Source organism: Parambassis ranga, chromosome 1 (assembly GCF_900634625.1).
Source record: "Parambassis ranga chromosome 1, fParRan2.1, whole genome shotgun sequence".
Lineage (NCBI taxonomy): Eukaryota > Metazoa > Chordata > Actinopteri > Ambassidae > Parambassis > Parambassis ranga.
The window spans coordinates 24,128,801-24,149,053 of NC_041022.1; the positions used below are offsets into that span (position 1 = coordinate 24,128,801).

Consider the following 20,253-nt stretch of genomic DNA (forward strand, 5'->3'; position numbering starts at 1 on the left):
AACCAGTGAGCACTGAAAATGAAATGAGAAATGTAATATGGAATAGAGGGAGCGTATAAATGCAAATGAATACAAACATTCAAAAGCTAAATATATCAAAAGTCCTAAAATAAGTTCATTGCATGAGAGAGAATCATGTCGAGGAACAAATGGTGAAACTAAATAAAGCGAACAAGATAAGAAAGGAAGAGCAGGAAGCTCAGGTCAGGGTTTGTGTTAAACTCTATCACTGTTGATAGAAAATTGAACAAGAGGAGAAGAAAAGAGGGGACAGAAAGAACAGGAGATGACACAGGAAGTCAATTAAAAGTTTCAGAAGCCACAACAATGGTCAGCGGAGTTTAGACGAGGTGGAGCGAGAACAACACAGACTGGGAGAGAGAGGCACATGGTGCGGCTGAGGCAGACACAGAGACAAAGGGAAAGGCAGAGAGGGCAGGAGTGAGAGATTTAGAGGAGAGAAAAAAATAAAGGAGAGGAGAATAGATCCTGGAAAAAGTAAAAGACACATCGACATAGTGAAAGAGGTCAGTAGAAGAGTTAAGACTCGTGTTTCATGAAGCGTGAAAACTCATTCCACCTCTGGACTCCCAGCAAGGAGAGGGGAGCGAGGCAGGCCTCTTTCCCCAGCCATGGGCAGCCTTTGTTGGGCATGTTGGTGGAGAGCGCCCCTCTCTGCTCACTGACCCACACCAGGGTAAAGGATAGAAAAAAGAACTGGAGAGGGGAGACAGAGGGCTGCAGTGATGAGGAATTTTGAAGGTGGGATAGCTCCATTGGGATGGTGTTAGTATTATATGGCAAAGATCATGAATAACAGAACAGCAGATGGTTTTAGCCAGTGCTGGATTACATAGGGGAGCTCTGAGACAAAAAAAAATCTTGGAAAAAAATGAGAGAGAAGGTGATTGAAGAAGGAAAGACCTCATTATAAAATCCCACCTAAACATACTTAGTTAAGTATGGTTGTATGGTCATAGTATGGTTGTATGGTCCTTTGTCCTCAAAAGTATGATTGTGATTATGAGAATTGTTCATAAGTGAAGATAATTTCTCTTAAACAAATACATAAAAAAGTAAATAAAACAGTATCAGAAATGTATCATTTTTAGCTTATTGTCAAGAGGAGCGTTTTGATGTTAACTTCCACCTTTGCCTGCAAAACCCCTGCAGCTCCATTATGCTATCATTCTCACCGTAATGATGAACGTTATATTTAAACAAGCAGCAGATACCGTGCTGCGTGTTCTCATCATGATGCTCTGCACCATCCACACAATACAATACAATAGCTGATCTATTGTTGTTATCCTTTGCTGTGATTGGTTCAAAGCTATGCAACCAGTAATAGTTTCTGATTTGTGTTTTACTCCTGCAGCTGTACCTAAAGCGCAGATGTGCATACAGTGTAAGATCATTTCATTGTTTTTCCTAGGGACACAAACATTTTTTTTTTGCAAAATAATGTTGGTGGTATGAACTTGTAGTGTCCTTGTTTTTATTAGGTTCATACTTCAAGCAACATGAACAGTGTACCTGAGGGCACTTTATTATCTATACGCTACTTATGTGTTCTGCCTTGTTTTTCCACCTTGCGCTTTCTCCCACCCTCCAGGTGTTACAGCAAAGCATAGGCAAGGGGGCAAAGACACAAGGCACCCTAAAGAGCAGAGACACCCCTGGATACCTTCATTGTCGTCTGGATAACCTGCAGCAGTCCAATTGATTAGAAGAAGTATTGTTCATGTGTGTATTGCAGTGGAACTAACTCCAGCTACGGTTCACAGCTTACACGACACATGAAGATCAGCTAAAATGGATTCTTCCTAGACCTGGACTAATATATCACACTCTGCATGAGAATGTTAATAATAAGACAGAAATGAATGCAAAGGCAAGGTGGAAATGTGCTGATGCTGGATGCTTAAAAAGGCCAAGAGGACCAAGGAAGAGCTGCAATTCTGCCGTTTGTCCAACAAACAATCCACCTAAAGAAAGACTCTATCAGTTCGATTCATCCAAACCTATGTACAAACTAAATCATTTTTAAATTAAAAATTAGGAATTAAAAAAGTTTCTAGGCATTTTTCACTTTTCTTTTTTTGTGAGAATTGGTATTTGAGACACATATAAAAGTTGATGTAATAAAGTAAATCAATGAATACATACATTACTCAATTTTAAGGTATAATATTTAATCATGATTTTCATCAGAGTCTGGATTAATGATGTCATCGCAGCATTTTTCAGCTTGTTTTACCACTTTACTTTTATTAATAGAATTTTGGATAGTAAAAAATGCAGGACAACTTTTAATCAATTTGTGATTAATTAAAGAAAAAAGCCCCGCAGGTGTAAGGCTTCCAGGACATTTGCCTGATTTACAAAGGTGGTAAATGGGCCTCATTTATGTATGAATGTTATGGTAGTGCTCTCCCTGTCAGCTCCCGTTTCCCCCTCTGAGTAACTCCTGTTCACGATTTCTTGGCTGTAAAATTGGTGTTTTTACGGCTGGTGCATCCGACAATACGCATCACCTTTTAAAGAAGCAAGAGAGAAGGAGGGGGCAGCAAGTGAAGATCCACAGAGAGAAACAAAACCTGACACATGTGGCAGTATTAAGGCAGAGTGAAGGGAGGAGGAAGAGAAAGCATGAAATAAAACCATAATGGGATGCAGCACAGAAGAGAGGGAGAGAGAGAGCGGGCGAGAAGGAGATAGCTGCAAGTCACAGTGTTCCTACAACAACAGATCGGCCATGACTGACAGTTAGTACTCCGAGACCATTTTAACGGTAGCATTAGCATCACAGTAATCCTCTTAGACACGAGCAGGCCTAAAGGGTCTGCTCTATCATTAACTTAGCCCAGACACATCATTCTGTGAATCACAGCAGCTCCCTCATCACAGAAGTCTGATTTTCTGATTCATCTTTTCTGCTTATTCTGCAGCAAAACACTAAACTTTCCACACAACTGGAAACCCTATATATGTGTTTTTCTTCATAACTGGTTTTCAGCTGTTGGTGTCAAATTTCTGCCATTTGTGCTCTATAAAGACTTCACACGGCGCAATAAGCAAAGAAAAGAAAGCACACAGGTCTCCTTTTCTGGGCAATTCCACCCTGTCCTTCCTTTCAAGAATGAAATTCAATAGTGCACGCTCTACTGCAGTGTGTGTGAGGGGAACCTTCCAAAGACAGCTGGACCAATAACAGCTGCACCTCTCCACTATGTCCCCCTCAAACACCACCTTTACAGTAGTTTATTGGCACTATAGTGCACAGGTTTTATGGGTAATAAAGGCAGTCCTAAAAGAGCTCCTCTGTCTGTTATTTACTGAACCCTGTCCAGAGTCTCACAGCATCTCTTGAAAAAGTGCAGAACAATATCCAAATATCCGTATCTAATCAACCATGAGCTCCACATGCTAAAAGCAGAAAATCAGGATTAGAATCTGTCTGTCTGTGTGCCATCCGTCATTAGCACTATGTAAAGGTGATGTTTGATTTACAGCGGATGCTTCCTTTAGCTAGAGGCTATAATTATTTCAATACCAATACTAGATACAATCAGCTGACTTTGGGTCTGAACAACAAAGAAAAGGTAAAAACATGAGCCTAACCTTCGGTAAAACATGCTTCAGTAACACTGCTTCCTAGTCCTGTCTTGTACCTTTTTGAAAAGGATAAATGATTTGAAAGGGCACAGACGCAGTTTGCCGTCATTAAATATACTCAGTAAAGATATTAGAGCGCGTCTCCACTGTGAAGTGAATATTAACTTAATTCTATGAATGGGCTGGCTTTAAAGACATTTTCATTTCCATCAAATATGAAAGAACGTTTCACATCTGCAGTTTTTAAATATAAAACATGCGTCCATGACTACCCACTCTTTGTTTAATATTTATGCTAATCTCCTTCAATATATTACATTAAAATATTTGGAAATAATATATATATATTTCAGAAGGTACACAACCTTGAAATATCACATTTGAAGACATTAATATACCTGCTGATGGGAAGGACACTCAAATCACAACACGTCCTCATGAAAAAGCATCAATAATACATTAGCCGCGTAAGTTTATGCTAACAGTAGACATGTTGTTGGATGGACTTTCACTCAGCCTGCTGCTTTTTTCGTGCTGAAGTCAGGCTGACAAATCACACATCTGTACGAATGAATCACACATCAGTCTATAATCACCATGTTTACGTTGACACCAGCTTTTCAGAATGTCACATCGGCCATTTTTCTCTAATCACGGGGCTCATCTAGCTGAAAAAGTCCTACATGAAGAGGTTGGAGGGGAGGGGTGGCCCGAACCTTGCTGTGGATCTTCACGTCGCCCTGGTACAGTTGCTTTAGTTTAGTTGTGCTACATGTAAGCCACACACGTCCCTTTTGTTTCCACTTATGGGTAAAGATTGTGGTCTGGGTTAAAGCTCACATCAAACATTTGATAACTATTGATCCTGTTTGGAACAGCCCTGCTTCAGTTACATGTCTTTTAAGGCGAGTACTTAATAACTCGTATTTGATTAAGGAGCTTTGTGGTTTTGATGTGGATGTTATCAGGTGGTCTATACATTTACATCAGTTGAGAATGTACAGAATGTGCAGAAGGGACTTACTGAAGTAGAAGGCCGAATCAAACACAGACCCTTTCCTCTTTATGAACTGATTTGGACAAAACGAACCTCAAACTTTGTCGGGCTTAATTGTTTCCTGCATCCTCTCTTGCTTTCCTGTCCTCTCCTTCACTCACTCCTTTAGTATAGGCAGCTGCAGCCTTTTCAGAGACTCTCATAAGTCCTCCACATTTCTCTCCCTTATTGTAGCACCAGTGCACTGACCCCTCATCCACCCTCCCTTCGCTCTCTGTCTCTCCCACCCTCATTCATTTTCTCCTGCCAAGTCAGCTCTCTGTGCCCCCTCTCCCTCTATCATTCCTTTAACTCTCTGGCACTGGCCAAGTCATTAATAGGGAAGACAGGGTTCCTCTAAGCCACTGGGTCTTCCTTTGCATTTGCTATTTTACTGGGTTACGATCTGTTTTTTTTCTTCCTTTTTTTGTAGTACGTCCTCCTCTTTCTTTCCTTTTCTCCAGCACAGTCATTTTTTTTCTTTTCCCCCTGATGTCACCAGCACTCACTCAAAATCAAATTGTCTTTACTGAGTATAAGATGAAACATATTGCCAAAGTATTGCGATAAAACGAAATCTCAATAAGAACTAAGGCCCTTGAGGCTTACACTGTTGGGTAGATGAAAAATCCGGGGAAGATCACACGTGCTGACAGTTTTCCTACTGAATGGAGCAGAACCAGAAGTCGTGATACCAGACGTGAACAGCAACATATGTATTTGCAATGTTGGACACTGACCCTCCTCATAGTCCCACTGACAGTTCCTTCAAAAGGGTCATTTGTAAGAAAATAGAAGCTGCTTTCAAAACCATGTGGTTCAATTTGTAACAAATAAAACAATGCCCTTTGTACAATTACACTGCTTCTGCTTCCACTGATTACTCCTTTAAGAGCAGCACACAAAGGTGCCTTTATTGTGTTGACAGAAAGGTCTCAGCGTGCTTGCTTTGCTTGTTGTTTTTGAACATTAAAGGAGTCATTTATATAATGAGATATGTTTAAGTGAATTGTACTCACTATTGGCAGCCGAGACAAACTGCTCTGTAATTGCAGTGCTTTCATTAGATGTCTGGTGGCAGGTTTGTTTTGACCTTTTTTTTTCTAATATATATTACATTTCTCAGAGCAGTGAGTGGAGAACAAGTTTTCCAGACAAACCCTGGACTCAGAGACGTGGTGGTGGACATGCAGTGAAGAAATGGAATCTTCTAAGAAATGCCTTTACAGGTCCGTGGTTTCATTTATTCTGGCACATGTACCATTTCTAACTGGCACTTGCAGTATCAAGATGGCTAAGCTTACAATTAAAGCCTGTTTCATAACAGTGTGTATACCTTCATAAGCCCTCTGCCTAGGCAGCAGATGTGTGTAAATTGGCGTCCTTGGGCCCGGTCTGTGGTTATAACCCACTAATCCACATAGTGGAAGCAAAGCCAGTGTTGCTGTGGAGGGAGGTGTTCCAAAAAACGACCAACATGAAGGCATAAAGATGGCACATCTGGAAAATATATCTAGAATGCAAGTAGGCCATTAATAGAGGGACATTATGTCCATTTATCTTTGATTGGCTTGCAGCATTAAATGTCATGCAGCAGATGTTGGAATCAGGTTACAAAGTCTCCTATAATCAGCCGGTCATTGCTTAGAGAACTTAAAAAGAGGTCAACATTTCCAGGCCTTTGAAATGGCTATTGTGCACCAATGTGGCGCCCACTGTTGGTGGTATATTACCATATAGAAAAAAAAATGTGGACAACCAACATTCTTATATGTTTGCCAGTCTAGATGAATGCATTATCAGCATATTTTTCACTGGTTTGCCCATAAAAAAAAAACATCTGGGGTGGCTCAGCTTCCCTGTGACCTGGTAGCACAAGACAAAGCAGGTCAAGAAAATGGGTTGATAGATAGATGGATGGATTGTAAAGCTTTTAACAAAAATATGATAACTAAATCTAACTAAGAAAACAAAAGTAAAGTGGTGTTTACCCCAGATCGCATAGAAGCCCTTCCAGATGACATGCACCTCAGCATCTTTGGGTATAAATAAGTAAATGCTATGCTACTTTACTCTAAAACAACATGGGGTACCAGTTTGTGCCATCATAAATCTGCCAGACTGTTTGTCACAGTCTCAGTGAAATCGTTGATTGACTGTGACCAAGTAAGATGCCCAGGACTTGGAAAATGTCCCATGATTAACAATTAAGCCCTGCAAATCTCTGTAAGTAATGCGATGGGAGCTTACAGTGTGAAAGCTGAGGACAAGCCCCAAACAAACTGAAAGAAAGTGGTACATAAACACGGGCTGAGTTCAGCTCAGTCTTGTCTTTTTAAAATATTCCTCTGTCAGGACTCTTCTCTCTTCACCCTCTATCTCCCATTGTCTGCCTCTCTCTGTCTCCCTGTCTGCTTTTATGGAGCCTGATACAACATTTTGATTTACTTAAGTGACTCCATGCTGCAATCAGCCTCAGACGTGAAGTGTGTGTGTGCATTTTTGCTGTGTGTGTGTATGTGTGTAAGAAGCTTTAATCGCAGCCACCAGCCACTAGCCTGAGGTTCATTAGTCTGATCAATGATTGACTCTCCTCTCCTTTTTTTTCTTTGTTGTTGTGACCCTGCTCTATCCCTCTTTTAAATGTCACTGATTTATTCTCATGTCATCATTTATTTTTTCTTTACTTCTTCCTTCGTCCCATTGATTAGGTCTTGTGTTGAGAAATATGTATTCCCCCCCTTCCCTCTCTCTTCTTCCCCCTTTTCATTCGATGCATCATTGATTAGCTCTGGTGTTGAGGAGAATTGCCTATTTGGTCTCAAAGTAAAAAGCACTAAGTGTTATCCGTGTTTCCCTGCCCGCCTTGGCCTGACCTCCCTTTTGCTTTCAGTATAGAAGTTGTCAATAAGCCTTGGCGTCGTCCCGCCGTTTGCAAAGAAACTTGTCTTTTTTATGTTGCGTTTTCCGCTCCGAGCTGATTGCCTTGGCGTCTACTAAGGCGTCCAAAGGCTGGACGGTGGAGGGTTTTTGGCGTCTTTTCACTCCATGGAGGAAATGAGGCAAACGGTTTGTGTGTGTGGTGAGTGGTGAGCAATTACATCATCTCTGTACACTTGTCTGGAAACAAGTGCCACTGCCAGGTTAATGCTATTTACAGAGCTAATACACTAATTACACTAGTTTTCCTCTATGAGCTCAAAGGGAATGTTTGCAGATTTTTATAACTAGCTTTTTACATGTGGGGTTTCTAACCTAATGTTGTCTTCACCCAGAGAAAGCCCACCAGGTGATACAAAGCATGTAATCCGGTGGCTCAAAGGCGTCCATAAATGGTGTGAGCTTCAGACTTCTTAGTGTACTGCCAGGCTCAGACATTCAGGGGTACTTATAAAAGAAGGAGTATGGCATTCTTGTATAAGTAGTGGAATAATGACAGAATGTGAAGTAGTAGGAGAAGAGTCAGGCAATGCCAGCAGGCGAGGAAAGTAAAGCTCCCTCTTACCTGCATTGTTTCTTTTACAGGAAACTGCACAATTATCTGTAAAGTTGCACAAAGGCTTTGGGCCACGCATGGACAAAGGAGTGCTGGACTTAAAGCCACTGAGAGAAAGTTATCAGCAGATGTAGTGACAAAAACATATTTTTTCTTATTACGTTTCAAACATGCAAAACAGGAATTCAAATGCTGTGGAAATGTTCCTTATCAGTGCTCTGCTTACATTCTTTTGACCTGGAAGTGTACATAGTGTATGCCGCTTGCATAGTGCATGGTAACACACCAAACTAAATAAATAAATAAATAAAAAGCCAAAAATCTCCACTATTATATCAAAACAAACATTTACTGCCTGGTTACTGACTGTTTCTGTCTATAAGCACACACAATGCGTCAATTCTCTGTCTGCCGGTGTTATGAGTGTTCCACTTTCTCCATGCCTCTCCTTGTTTTATCTTTTTGTGTAAAGAGGGAATACTGCAGCCATTTTTATCTAGCTGTTAGGACCTTCACTGATTAGAGCTCACCCTTGCTCTGCATACAGTCATTAACCACACACAGCTAAATGATTGCTAATTTCTCACTTACTCTCTGAGGCTTCGTCACAATGTACAGAGAGCCATTTTAAGAGAGTCTTTATACTTCATCTTTTTTGACATTTAGGGATTCATTTGTAATTTACATGTCAAAATACAGATGATGGTTCCAGAGATGGCTGGAAATCAGATCTACTTTAAGATTTTAAGACTCTAAAATCCCACACAAATTCACAGAAAGCTGCTTCTCTGGTCGATTAGGAGCTACAGTGACAATGTGTCACCAATAATTTAACTGGTTTCCTTGATACGTCTTTGAACGACAGTGTAAATCTATTTGTTGTCCTTTTTTAGAACAGTGATGTTGACTAAAAGGATAATATAAAAGGAAGTATTTTCCCTAAGGCAACAGTGTGAATGATAATAAAACCCAGACTGAGGGGAAAACGGCTCACTGTTCAACCTGCAAGTGAAAACAAAGAGTTGTGATGGAAAGCCTGCTAAATGGCTTCCTATACCATGACCCATGTAACTGTCAGATCCTGCTCTTCATGTCCGCTTATTTAAATAGCGCCAACACCTTTCTTTCGCACGTAGCACAGTATCTTCCCAGCATCCATACAACCCACCATCTGCATAGATTGTTACACTCCTAAGGGACTCAACACTAGCTTTGATCAACACATGCTACAGTGGGGATAGTGGTACTTTAGAAGAGACACAAGAGGAGGAACTGCCTATTTCTCTAGTGAAAATGTTAAAAACACACCTTAGGTGCATTTAATGAAGCTGCATTATTGGAGAGAAGATGTCCTCTGATCCACATGAAGCCTTTCAATCTGAAGTGATGGATTCTTGTTTTGTAGGTAGATAAAGGTTTTTGAATTGACACTAATATATTCAATTAAATTACACTACTGAGCTTTGCTAATTAAATACACTGAGGAACCAACACAGAAAAAAAGCTGTCTTAAACTGCTGCCTGTTTGCCCTCTTTGGATGTGGTGCCTGTTTGGACCCAGATAATTGGTGTCAGATTGCTGTAATTACCAATAATAAAATGTTTGTTGCATTCCTGTTGCCCTTAGTCAACAAATATAATTCAGTTGTTATGACAATGGAAGGAAGCTCTAATGAGAAGACTTTTTTTGCATGCTGCTCTTTTGAGTGGTGTCAATAACAAAGTACAAATACTTCCATTACCTTAATAAAAGTAGATATTTGGGGTATTTCTACTTTAGTCCACTATTTATTTTTTGACTACTTTTTACTTCTAGTCGTTACATTTTTACATTCAAAATGTGTTGTATTAAATCACACTGTTACAGGGAAGACAGCATGCTAAAGACCTCTGCTGTGGTTGAACAGAGCCATGATAATACAGAAGCAGTGTGTGAAGTCTAAAACTGGCCGACCATGGTGGCACCAAGTGCCAAAACATTCAGCTGAAAACTGTATGTGCCCAATATGGCACAGTGTCTGGTAAAACTATATCTAGCAAATTAAGCTGCTTTTAACAGACATTTGTCACTGCAGTTGCAGATATGCATAACAACCAAAAAAAGACACCATTGTATCCTTGTAATATGCACAAAACCTACACCCAGGCACTGCTAATCCGCTTGATTTATGTGATTGGTACAGAGTACAACACAGCAATCATGAGGTCAAGACAAATGTTTCCTTTGAACCTTATGTCACAGCACAAATCGAGCCGGTAAACAAAGGCCTCTGTCAGCCATAACGGCTGCCTTTATGTCATAATACTTTTCATGAATAGACCCAGTGTGGCAAATCACTTTGGCTTTTAAGTCCTGCAGCTTCCACCATGAAACCCACATTTAATGTATGCTATGAGGCCAACATTCAAGAACAGTATTTAAAGTACTATTTCCTACTGTCTCTGATCGTTCACTGCATTCTCACACTCCCTGCTTCTGTAGCCTGTAAACATACGTTAAAAACATATAAGCTAGAGGCCTCTCACTTACTCTGCCTCAGTGCTCAACTTCCCACAAATTCAAGAAAAAGTAACTGGAGGAAAGGATACAGGGTGATATAAGCGAATCAAGGAAAAAAAACACATGTCTAAAAAAGAGCAGGAAGTGGTGAGCGTGATATTTTAGATCTTTGGCTGAACATTGGTTGGTTAGGTCAGGCTGGGACTACTTTGGAGAAAAAAAGGACCACACACACATCCACAAACAGACACATGCGCAACCTTTTAGCCATTTCAAGAGCCTGTCTCTGAGCTGTTTCTGATTAGGCGATGTATATGTGAGGAGACGTCTGTCTGTCTGTTTCCTTCCATCACTGTGTGCAGCTGTCTTTCTTTTTCTCACTCCGTCCTTCCAAATCTCCTCCCTCTTTATTTCCCCTCTTTCATGCACTCACTCCTGATGCAGTCTGACTCTAATTGTGGTCGTCGTAGTTCCTTTCTTCAAACCATCAAAGTCTGGTTCCTATCAAACTACTCACTACAAGTAGACTGAGCCAGGGTCATTGGGCAGCCAACATGATCTGGCATCTGGTGATTGTCACCCTTCACAGGCAAACAGATCTCAGATCAGCACTTTGGTTTGAAGAAATGTCAGCCCCTGTGGCTCCAGCGGTTCAAACAGCCAGACTAAAGTTGCATCCTAGACTTGCAGCCATGTGGAGAGACACGGGGAACAGGTCCTGAATATGACAACATTAAGTCAAATATGCTTTTATGCTTGGACTGTGATCAAAAAATGTCAGCTGTCAAACTCTGGAGTGACCAACATTGACAGGCAAAAATACTGGCAGTCACTGATGCAGTCTAACTTAATGTTGTCCCCTTTGCATTAAGTCTGTCTGTGTCCCGTTTTGGTCTCCATCATGATCCAGTTAACATCAGACTCATACACTGGCAAAACATTTGTCCATCCAAACCAGCTGAGATCCACATCCACTAAAAAACAAACAGTTATAAACAGTGCTTTTATCTTATGAAGCCTGCCTAGATGCAAAGATTCCATGTGTGCCTGCCTCCATATTAAAACAACACAATCAAATCCAAATGCTTGTTTAAGATACGGATTAATGAAATAAATACAAAAGGAAATGGAAAAGGTATGGTGTATCGCAGTCTTGCTAGGTGACAGATGATAACGTAAGGTGATTTGATGTGCTAAGGTGTCGGTAATGGTGGCTGATCATGGCTGCTGCAGCCAAAATAGATCAATTGAAACAGCTGTTCTCAATCTGGAGATCCCTTTCTGAATGTTCCGCTTTCAAAATGCCTTGCTTAATTTTTTCCAGACCTGCTTTCAGTAGTGAAATGCTGTGCATGCCTAAAATAGCTATTTTTACATTTTTTTTAATTTACAGATTGGTGACCTTATCTTTGACTGTGTTACTTAATTAAAATAGCATATAGCGCTTTAAGATAAGATACCACGGCAGACATAAAGGGAAGGTATATATATATATACATATATACCTTCCCTTTATGTCTGCCGTGGTATCTTATCTTAAAGCGCTATATGCTATTTTAATAGCATATAGCATATATATTAATATATATATATATATACATAGTATATATATGGGAGAAATGATGACGAACATGGAAAAACTGGTCGGACTCCTACCAGCCATTGGCAGAAGTTTTTATAAGTTTAAGCCTCCATACTGTGATGCCTGCCAGCTCAGTATTCATCATAGAACATGAAAAACAGCCACAGACCACATGGTGGAGTTTCTAACACTCAGTTGACCTAAATGATCATGTCTCTTTTAAAAATATGTCAAAGACCTATGTAGGTAAAGACCAGCTGTCTCCTTTTACTACCTGCTGGGCTAAGAAGAAAACACTGAAATGTATGAGCTGTGCATGAACACAAATGCTGCTTAACATCTCCTGCAGCTGCTAAATGTTTGGAATGAGATGTAAAAGTTCCCAGGAGCCAGTGGGAAGTACAGAAGTATGTGATTTCCAAAGAAATCCAAGCGCTCTGATCTTACAGACGAATGCAGGCGTATAATAATAACATCCCATGGTAAAAGATATTCTTTTAAAAATTAAGAGTTGACCCATTTTTCACCCCTTTTCAAAAAAAAGTGGATTGTTCACACCTTAACCCATTATACTCAGGTTAGAAAAGGGTTTCTAATTACCATGTGTTACAGGCAAGTACAACCGAGCAGCAAAGTCCTCTTCCTCCTCCTCCTCCTCCTCCTCTTCTTCCTCTGAGTCTGGCTCAGGTGTGTCGCCTAACAGCGGGTTGTCATGTGGATGAGCTGACTGTGGATGTGATTGGTCAATGACAGATGATGGACAGGAAGGGGAGGGCATGGGAGAACCTATGAAAGAACAAAACCAGAAAGGGGGAAAAAATGGAATGATGAATTTGAATAATGGAAAAAAAATAACAACATCAATAGAAAATTAAATCTTAAAAGAAAAAAAAAGAGAAAAGAAATGGCTGAGCAATGAATCGTGGTGATGTTTGCAGATTTGTGTAAAGAATTATGCCATGATGTTGCCATAGACCAACTTTACATCTTCTACACAGTTTTCAAAGAGCTTGATGAGATTTAGTGCTTCTTCCCATTGACTCATACTTGAAACGAAGCTGGAACTGTGTGAGCATCAGGTAGGAGGAGGCTCCACGTTGTGCCTGCGTGAGACCAGACTTCCAAGCAGAGAGTGCAAAATCAATCCTGTATCGATGCGGTAACCTTGGCATTTAGTGACTTCTGAATGCTAAATGGCTCTGCTCTCTGTTTGTGCATGTTTGTGTTTGGTAGTCTGCATGTGTATGTGTTTTGCTTAGACAGATAACTCTGTTCGGGCTTGCATTCCATACAAATGTGTTGGCACAAAAGAATGTAATTAGTTGTTGAAAGCAAAAGGGAGGGGGGAAAACATCACATTTCATTAACATCACTTGTTATGGTGGCTGGCTTTACAGATAAAAATGTGCTATGTCTCTTTCTGAATCTCTTCATCTCACATTTGGAGGGAGAAAGTGAAATACAAAATCGATGTAAGGTCGTTTGCAGAAACAACTTGTTTGGCTTAGCATGTATAAAGATGCTGGATTCACATTCCATGTGCTTTGTCAGTTGCTCATTAAAACGCACAACCATATCTGCTGTGTATGTTTTGAAGGAATAACACAGTAGGAACCTGGTGAAGGCATGAACAGAGGGTTTTCAACCACAGCTAGCACTGTCCTTCCTTGCAGACCCCCTTCTGACATTCATTGGAGTTTTTGCAGTTTTAGGCAAAAAAAAGTCCAGCAGCATACAGATCCAAAATAACATGACATGAGTCTGTGGTGAATTATTTACTACAATGCCTTTTGGCTTGTTTCTTTCACTGAGATAGAAAATCACAGGGATGTGGCATTTTCTATTAAATACCCAACCCCCACTATCTCCCTTATAGTGATGGAAAAAGACGAGCCCGGTGGCTTGGGCTGGGGAAACAGGAACAACATAGGATTAGTGCTACATGTGGGAAATATTAAACAGCTGACACGCTGCACTGGTCTGACTAGAAAATATATGCAGGACTGATGAGCGCTCCACTGGCCATGTCTGGGACGCCTTTCACCTGGTTCGATCCTCCTGGGACATTTTAACCCAAAAAGGGGTTATATTATTCTCTAATGGACTGCTTTAGGAGGCTTGACAAGGGTTAAACTCTCTGGGCCAAAATTATAGAGCATTTTTATACTACATACATACATAGAATGACCTTACAGTGGCTTTTGGGCTGCTTGGGTTTTCAGGGCATGCAACCAGGAAACAAGGTAAAATTGAGGTCCAGTGTTCATTTTTTTTGTTTGGTTAGGTTTAGCTAGAACCCCCTTGGTCAGCTTTGGAGAAACTATCATGGTTTCTACATCGTTCTACACTATGATCCACTGCCAGGAAAAGGTTCAGATATTTCACCCCGGTGTCTATTCCAGGCACCAAAGCTGCTTTCTTGAAATCTGTCAGACTACTCTTCACTGTGAAAATGTTGCCTCCAGCTTTATGTATGTGATGCTTTCCCTACCCTGGTCTTGTGTTAAATGTGCATCATGTGATGCAGCTGTGTCCTGGAAGACACTTAAGACTGACCTGAATGGAAGCAACACACCATCTGGTGGGCACAGAAGATGGAAAATGGATTTCTGTCTGGCTTTTGGTAGATCTGTACCAGTGTATGTGGTTACAAAGACTGTGACATGGAAGATTTGCTTAGGCGATTGTCGCAGAGGTAGCTAAAAAGACTCAGCAGTCACGTGGTGTCAGTTGATGAGGTGAAGCATTCTCACACTCACACATAGGTGGACCTGGTCAGTTTCTAATTTTGCTTCCATTTTCAAAAAAGCCTCACACTACATCTTCCAGGCAATGAGAGGCCAACCTCAGACATGCACCAGGGGACCTGGTTTTAATGGTTCTAATTCTCATCAAAGGAGAGATACTGCTGTTTTAGACTGCTTCCAATCTCGAATTGGTTAGGCATTGATACTAGTGTGTTAGCTTTATGGAAATGCCAGAAAAGGCCAGACAGTCTGATGTCTTATGAAGTCTATTGGACTAAGATTATGACTTAAATTATACATTTTAAATTATAAATAAAATGTAAAAATAATAGTCTACTACTTTTATGTGAAAGTGGAATCATACACAAGTACAGTGTGTCTATAATGGATTCCTTGCACACAGAAGTTACCTATTCACTCAAAAAGAAGAAGTTAATTGATTACAATAAGAGGCTTATGTATCTTAAATGGATTACTGAATGAAATAAAAAAAGAAAAGAAAAGAAAAGCATCTGCCAGCCAGGCGTTCCCACACTGAGTAGAAACATATTTACTAGTTCATGGCATAAAGTCTCTACTATAGCTGCAGGGGAAGAGGGATTGGGATGTTGGTTTGCACAAAACAACTGGTACTGAGGTTGTTTTTTTGCCTGTGTATTAAAGTGTGTGCTGTGTCAGAGAGCAGGTAATAAAACCATCATTTGCTGGTTTGTTCCTAAAGTGAGTGTTTCGCCAAAGGGTTGGATTCAGTTCCAAGTCTTGCCTACTCTCTGTTGTCCAAATCAGACAATACTGCCTAAAGGACACACACACAGAGAAGCAATATAATACAAACACTAGTGTGCCGGCACATGCACATCTGTGAAATATCTATCAATTATAGGAAAATGCATTTAATAACTAGTTATTTTTTTCTGACAACTTTCAATGACATAAAGGTAGACAAACATCTCCAGATGCTCCTACCCATAGGTTCCTGAAGAGTGGTTTTGAAGCAGAGTGTGGACGTTAACCTTTCACCCTGGTACAGAAAGAAAGCTGTAAAATCTGTCAGGATTGTGTAGCGTGTTTGAGCTGATACAACTTCCTAATTACACTTTAAGCCAGATGATTGGACTTCATACTGCATACTGGCTCACATCTAAGGTCCTGCTTCCTATAGTCTATATATTCATGTTTTGTTTGTTTGTTTGTTTGTTTGTTTCACAGTAGCTTATCTATTAAAGATATACAGACAAAAAATAACATTCTTTTGAATTGTTCTTTATATCATAGCGAATGATTAGCATGCTGGGCAGGGATTGAGCTTCATTTCTCTGAAAGTGTTGTCGCTGCATCTCTTCTTTAAAAAGTAACCTCATCATAAAGGATCTTTAATATTTTACCCAGAAGTCCTAGTTCTTTGTAGCTCTTTTTTCTTCAGCCTACGCTTTCCCCTAAAATCCAAATGCATTGTACTGGAGTTTGAAAAAAAAAAAAATCTTTGGGTTGACTTGCTCTGTTTCTCGGTCTCTGTCAATCTCCATATCAAAGACACCCTGGTAGAAGGCATTGTTACTGGGATTACAGAGAGGAAGGAGAGACAGAGACTAAAATAAGGCTTTTAGGTCTAAAAAAATCCTGAACCTTGTCTACTTTAACTCATGAAGCTGTGTGTGTGTACTGTATATAAATGTGTGTGTGCTCTGGGAATAAATGGGTCACAGGCAGATATTGTGATTGTCAAAAGGTCTGATGCAGCTGTCCAGTTTGCTCCGTGGGGAAATGTTGTTAAGCTGGGCTATGATTGCCTGGGAGCTTGTTGTTCTGGCTCAGGACAATATTCTTTTAAAGGCTCTGATCAATGAAGTAAAAATAACTTTGCAATGAAATAGTCAGTCTGTCAAATGGCTAGGTGCCTCCTGGCATCTCCCCGCAGCGCCGGAGGGAGCGACGTAATGCTGGATTCACATCATGTGGGAATAACCAGCTGAACAACTTGGCACTTCAAACACTTGGAAGTTGCTTTACTGTTTGATCTGAAGCCACCAAGACTCAGGAAATGAAATGTTAAGAGGGCTTGGCTGCTCCTGATTGGCTTTGTTTTTTCAGCATATTTTGAAAGTAAGGCTGCAAATTGCAAAACATGAATGTAAAAATAATCATTTAACAGGGCATCTCCATATTTTTATGTTTCCACATTTCTCTGCACAATTTGAAATTTTAAAGCTCAGTTAATTGTGTGTGTGTATGTATGTATGCACATCAACTTAGCAAATCTATTCTAATGTGCATGACAGCTCGTCATTACAAGGAAACTGTAATATGATGTTTAAATATCACTGTGCATCTGTTGTGTATGTTGTTGGACTCATCACTGTGGTAGGCAAACATGATGGTGGTAGATCAGATGAACATGTTCATAAAGCAAAGGTGCTAGGCGGACACAAACCTCTACTCAGCTAGAGCCCAGCAGTCACTAGGTGAGAGGCATAGCACACCTTGGACACGTCACATAGACGGCCAGCAACAGTGTGGAAACAAGCCATGCATGGAGCCAGAATCCAGCCAGGAACCTTCTTGCTGTGGGGCAACAGTGCTAACCAGTGCATAACAAACCTCAAACCTCTGGGTGAAACTCTGAAGCCGCCATGAGCCTCCTAACACAGATGTTAGAAGTCTGATAACTAATGTCATTGTCAGTAAGGATATAACAAAGGTAAACACATTACTGCTCTGGTGGTCATGTGCTGGTGAACAACCACAGTTTCCCCTGGTGCAAACAACCAGTTGAAAGAAATGTCCTTCTTGCATCTTGTTTGGTTTTATCATAATGAAATATACCAGCAAGTGCAGTTGGAAGAAGGACAGAGGAAAAACAAGTTCATCCATAACTTCCCTTCTGTAGCTTGTTTACTTTGGGATTATCTTATTATCTAAAAACGTTGTGGACTAAAACCACACTTTGCAATAAGCTCTATGCTGCATGTAGAAAAGGTGCTGTGACAGATTTGGGGTCAGATACCAACACATGGGGGTTGATCCCTGCATGCATTAGAAATGACTGCTTCACGTCTCAACAGGAAAATCTGCACAGGTTTTTCAGTAGCCTTGTCACACATCGCAAGTGCGACCCTACATTCACCCAGCGTTAGTAAAGACAGCAAGACTGTGGGTGTTTGTGCACCTGGCTCCTAGAGGGCCTCCTCATCCTTCATCCCAGCTTGGCTTGGTCTTGGCAGGCACACAGGTCTGTTTGCTGAAATGTACCGAGGGAAGTATCTCCCTACCTCTGTACTCCCCCTTTTTCTGTGTTGTCTTTTTCTCTTCTTTTTACTGTTCTCCTCAATTTCCCGTGAACGCTTCGCCTTACTGGTCACCCCCCCCCCCCCACCCCATAGCAGTGCTGCACAGTAGGTGTGTTCTACTTTGCTTTGCAAACTTACCCTGGATGACTCAATACTAGCAAAAGGCACATTTTAATGCAAATCAGCTAGGTTACTAAATCTTAACAGTAATTGCTTTTTAAACCTTCCCAAGAGGAATTAAGGACAGAATCAGTAGAAGAAGTCTTAGGATGTGAAATACTATAAACACTATGACAAGCTTTTCCTTGTTTAGCAGTGAAACGGCACCTGTAGAGGGCTGATAGAGGTGTTGATCAATACAGTGACTTTGACGCCAGCTCAAGCAAAGTGAGTAAAACTAATGTATATGTGGAGAAAGCTCCAATAAGGATGGATGTGGAACAACCATTATTCCTAACTTTGTGCTACCAATAATCATGCATAGCTTTCACATATTGCCAGGATCATACACTCACCTTCAGATTTCAGTGTTTGTTTACATTTTTCTTCCAGTCATTCTAGTGATGTAACACGACAGATAATGTTCAGGAAGTTTGAAGGCAGTCATGCCAAGTCACAACAAGAATTGTGATTATAATCGATCTTATCAGACAGTGAGGGCTGTAGTTTGAACTGGTGCGACCTTTCATCCAAATCTGTCTTACATGCACACACATCAAATAGCAGCACACCCTGCAGTAGTGAAATAACCACCTAGCAGTTACCTATTGTCTACTGGTACTCTGTTGGCATCCTCAAACAGAGAAAAGGAAGAGAACAGCACTTTGTGAACATAGATGCTGAGTGAAGCAGAGATTATGTCTGAGAGGCTGCAATCAGAAGACAGAACATCTCCAGATGTGAGGCTTGTCTCAAATGGTTTGCTTATGTTTACATACTCAATGCCTTCTGTTGCACATTGTGCCTACAGCACATATCTGGTTTAATGAGCCATATGTCTGATTGGGACAATTTTCTCAAACTTCTTGTATTCTCATTTAGCAGAAAGGAGGCTACAGGCATGGACCACAGCAAAACAGATTATCCCGATGCTCTGTGATTCACCCAGGGGTTCTCCTCCGCTATTACCGGAGGGATATGTGGCTCAGCTAATTTTAAAAAGAAAACAATGCAGACATGGTAATGTGGACGTGTATATTATCTATGCAGCTGTGTTTAGGCAAACAAAAAAGAGGATTACATAGGAACTAATTACTAGCACCTAATGGCAAGCTGAACAAGACACACCTCCAGTGTTGTAGTAGTTTTGAGAACAGACAGCTTACATTTTAAATAAAAAGGTTGAAATTGAAAATCAGCACATGATATTACACAAACTGGAAACAACAAACAAAAACAACAGCACACTGGCCTCAGATGATTTTTTTCTAAAGATGCTGCAGGCAGTGTTCCAGTGCACATATTGTGACATCAGAAACTGCCTTAACTCCATGAACCTGCACATGACCTCACACCTACCCACCAGTCCAGAGTGCCCAGTTATTTTATTATTTCACAGAATATATGCTGTGATGCAGTTTATATATGGCTTCATATTAGCTTTAAAATCACCTCATGGAATAGTTTTTTCTCTGCTATATACATGTAGATACATTGTTTTCATAATTCTGTATGTCTGTATTTTGGAAGCAATTTGGCAAAATATGTGCTTTTTCATAGAAAGTGGGATGTCATTACATTGGAGACCACACAGGCACACTCCCTATGAATTCAAAAACCTAATGTTTCACAAAGCGTTGTCACACAGCTAGCATCACCTACAAGCTCATTCTTGCTATAGTTGCTTTCCGAGTAATTAAAATCAGAGTAATGTGTGTGGATATGGAAACACAGCTGTATGCCAATTGTTACTGTGATTATAACTGGAGCGATTTCAAAGCTGCTTTTTTATCTCTAAACAATTTTTTTTTCTAAACAAGCATCTGAT

The 20,253-nt window shown here is 40.5% G+C and overlaps 1 protein-coding gene across 2 annotated transcripts in view; it reads right to left on the reverse strand.

Moving 5' to 3' along the window:
• tenm3 (teneurin transmembrane protein 3) overlaps positions 1-20,253 on the reverse strand; it is a 180,444-nt gene that overhangs the window by 111,503 nt on the left and 48,688 nt on the right. For both annotated transcript variants that reach the window (XM_028409964.1, XM_028409972.1), the window contains one exon: positions 12,833-13,018. In XM_028409964.1, the coding sequence (XP_028265765.1) occupies positions 12,833-13,018 (186 nt within the window). The remainder of the gene's footprint in view (positions 1-12,832; positions 13,019-20,253) is intronic.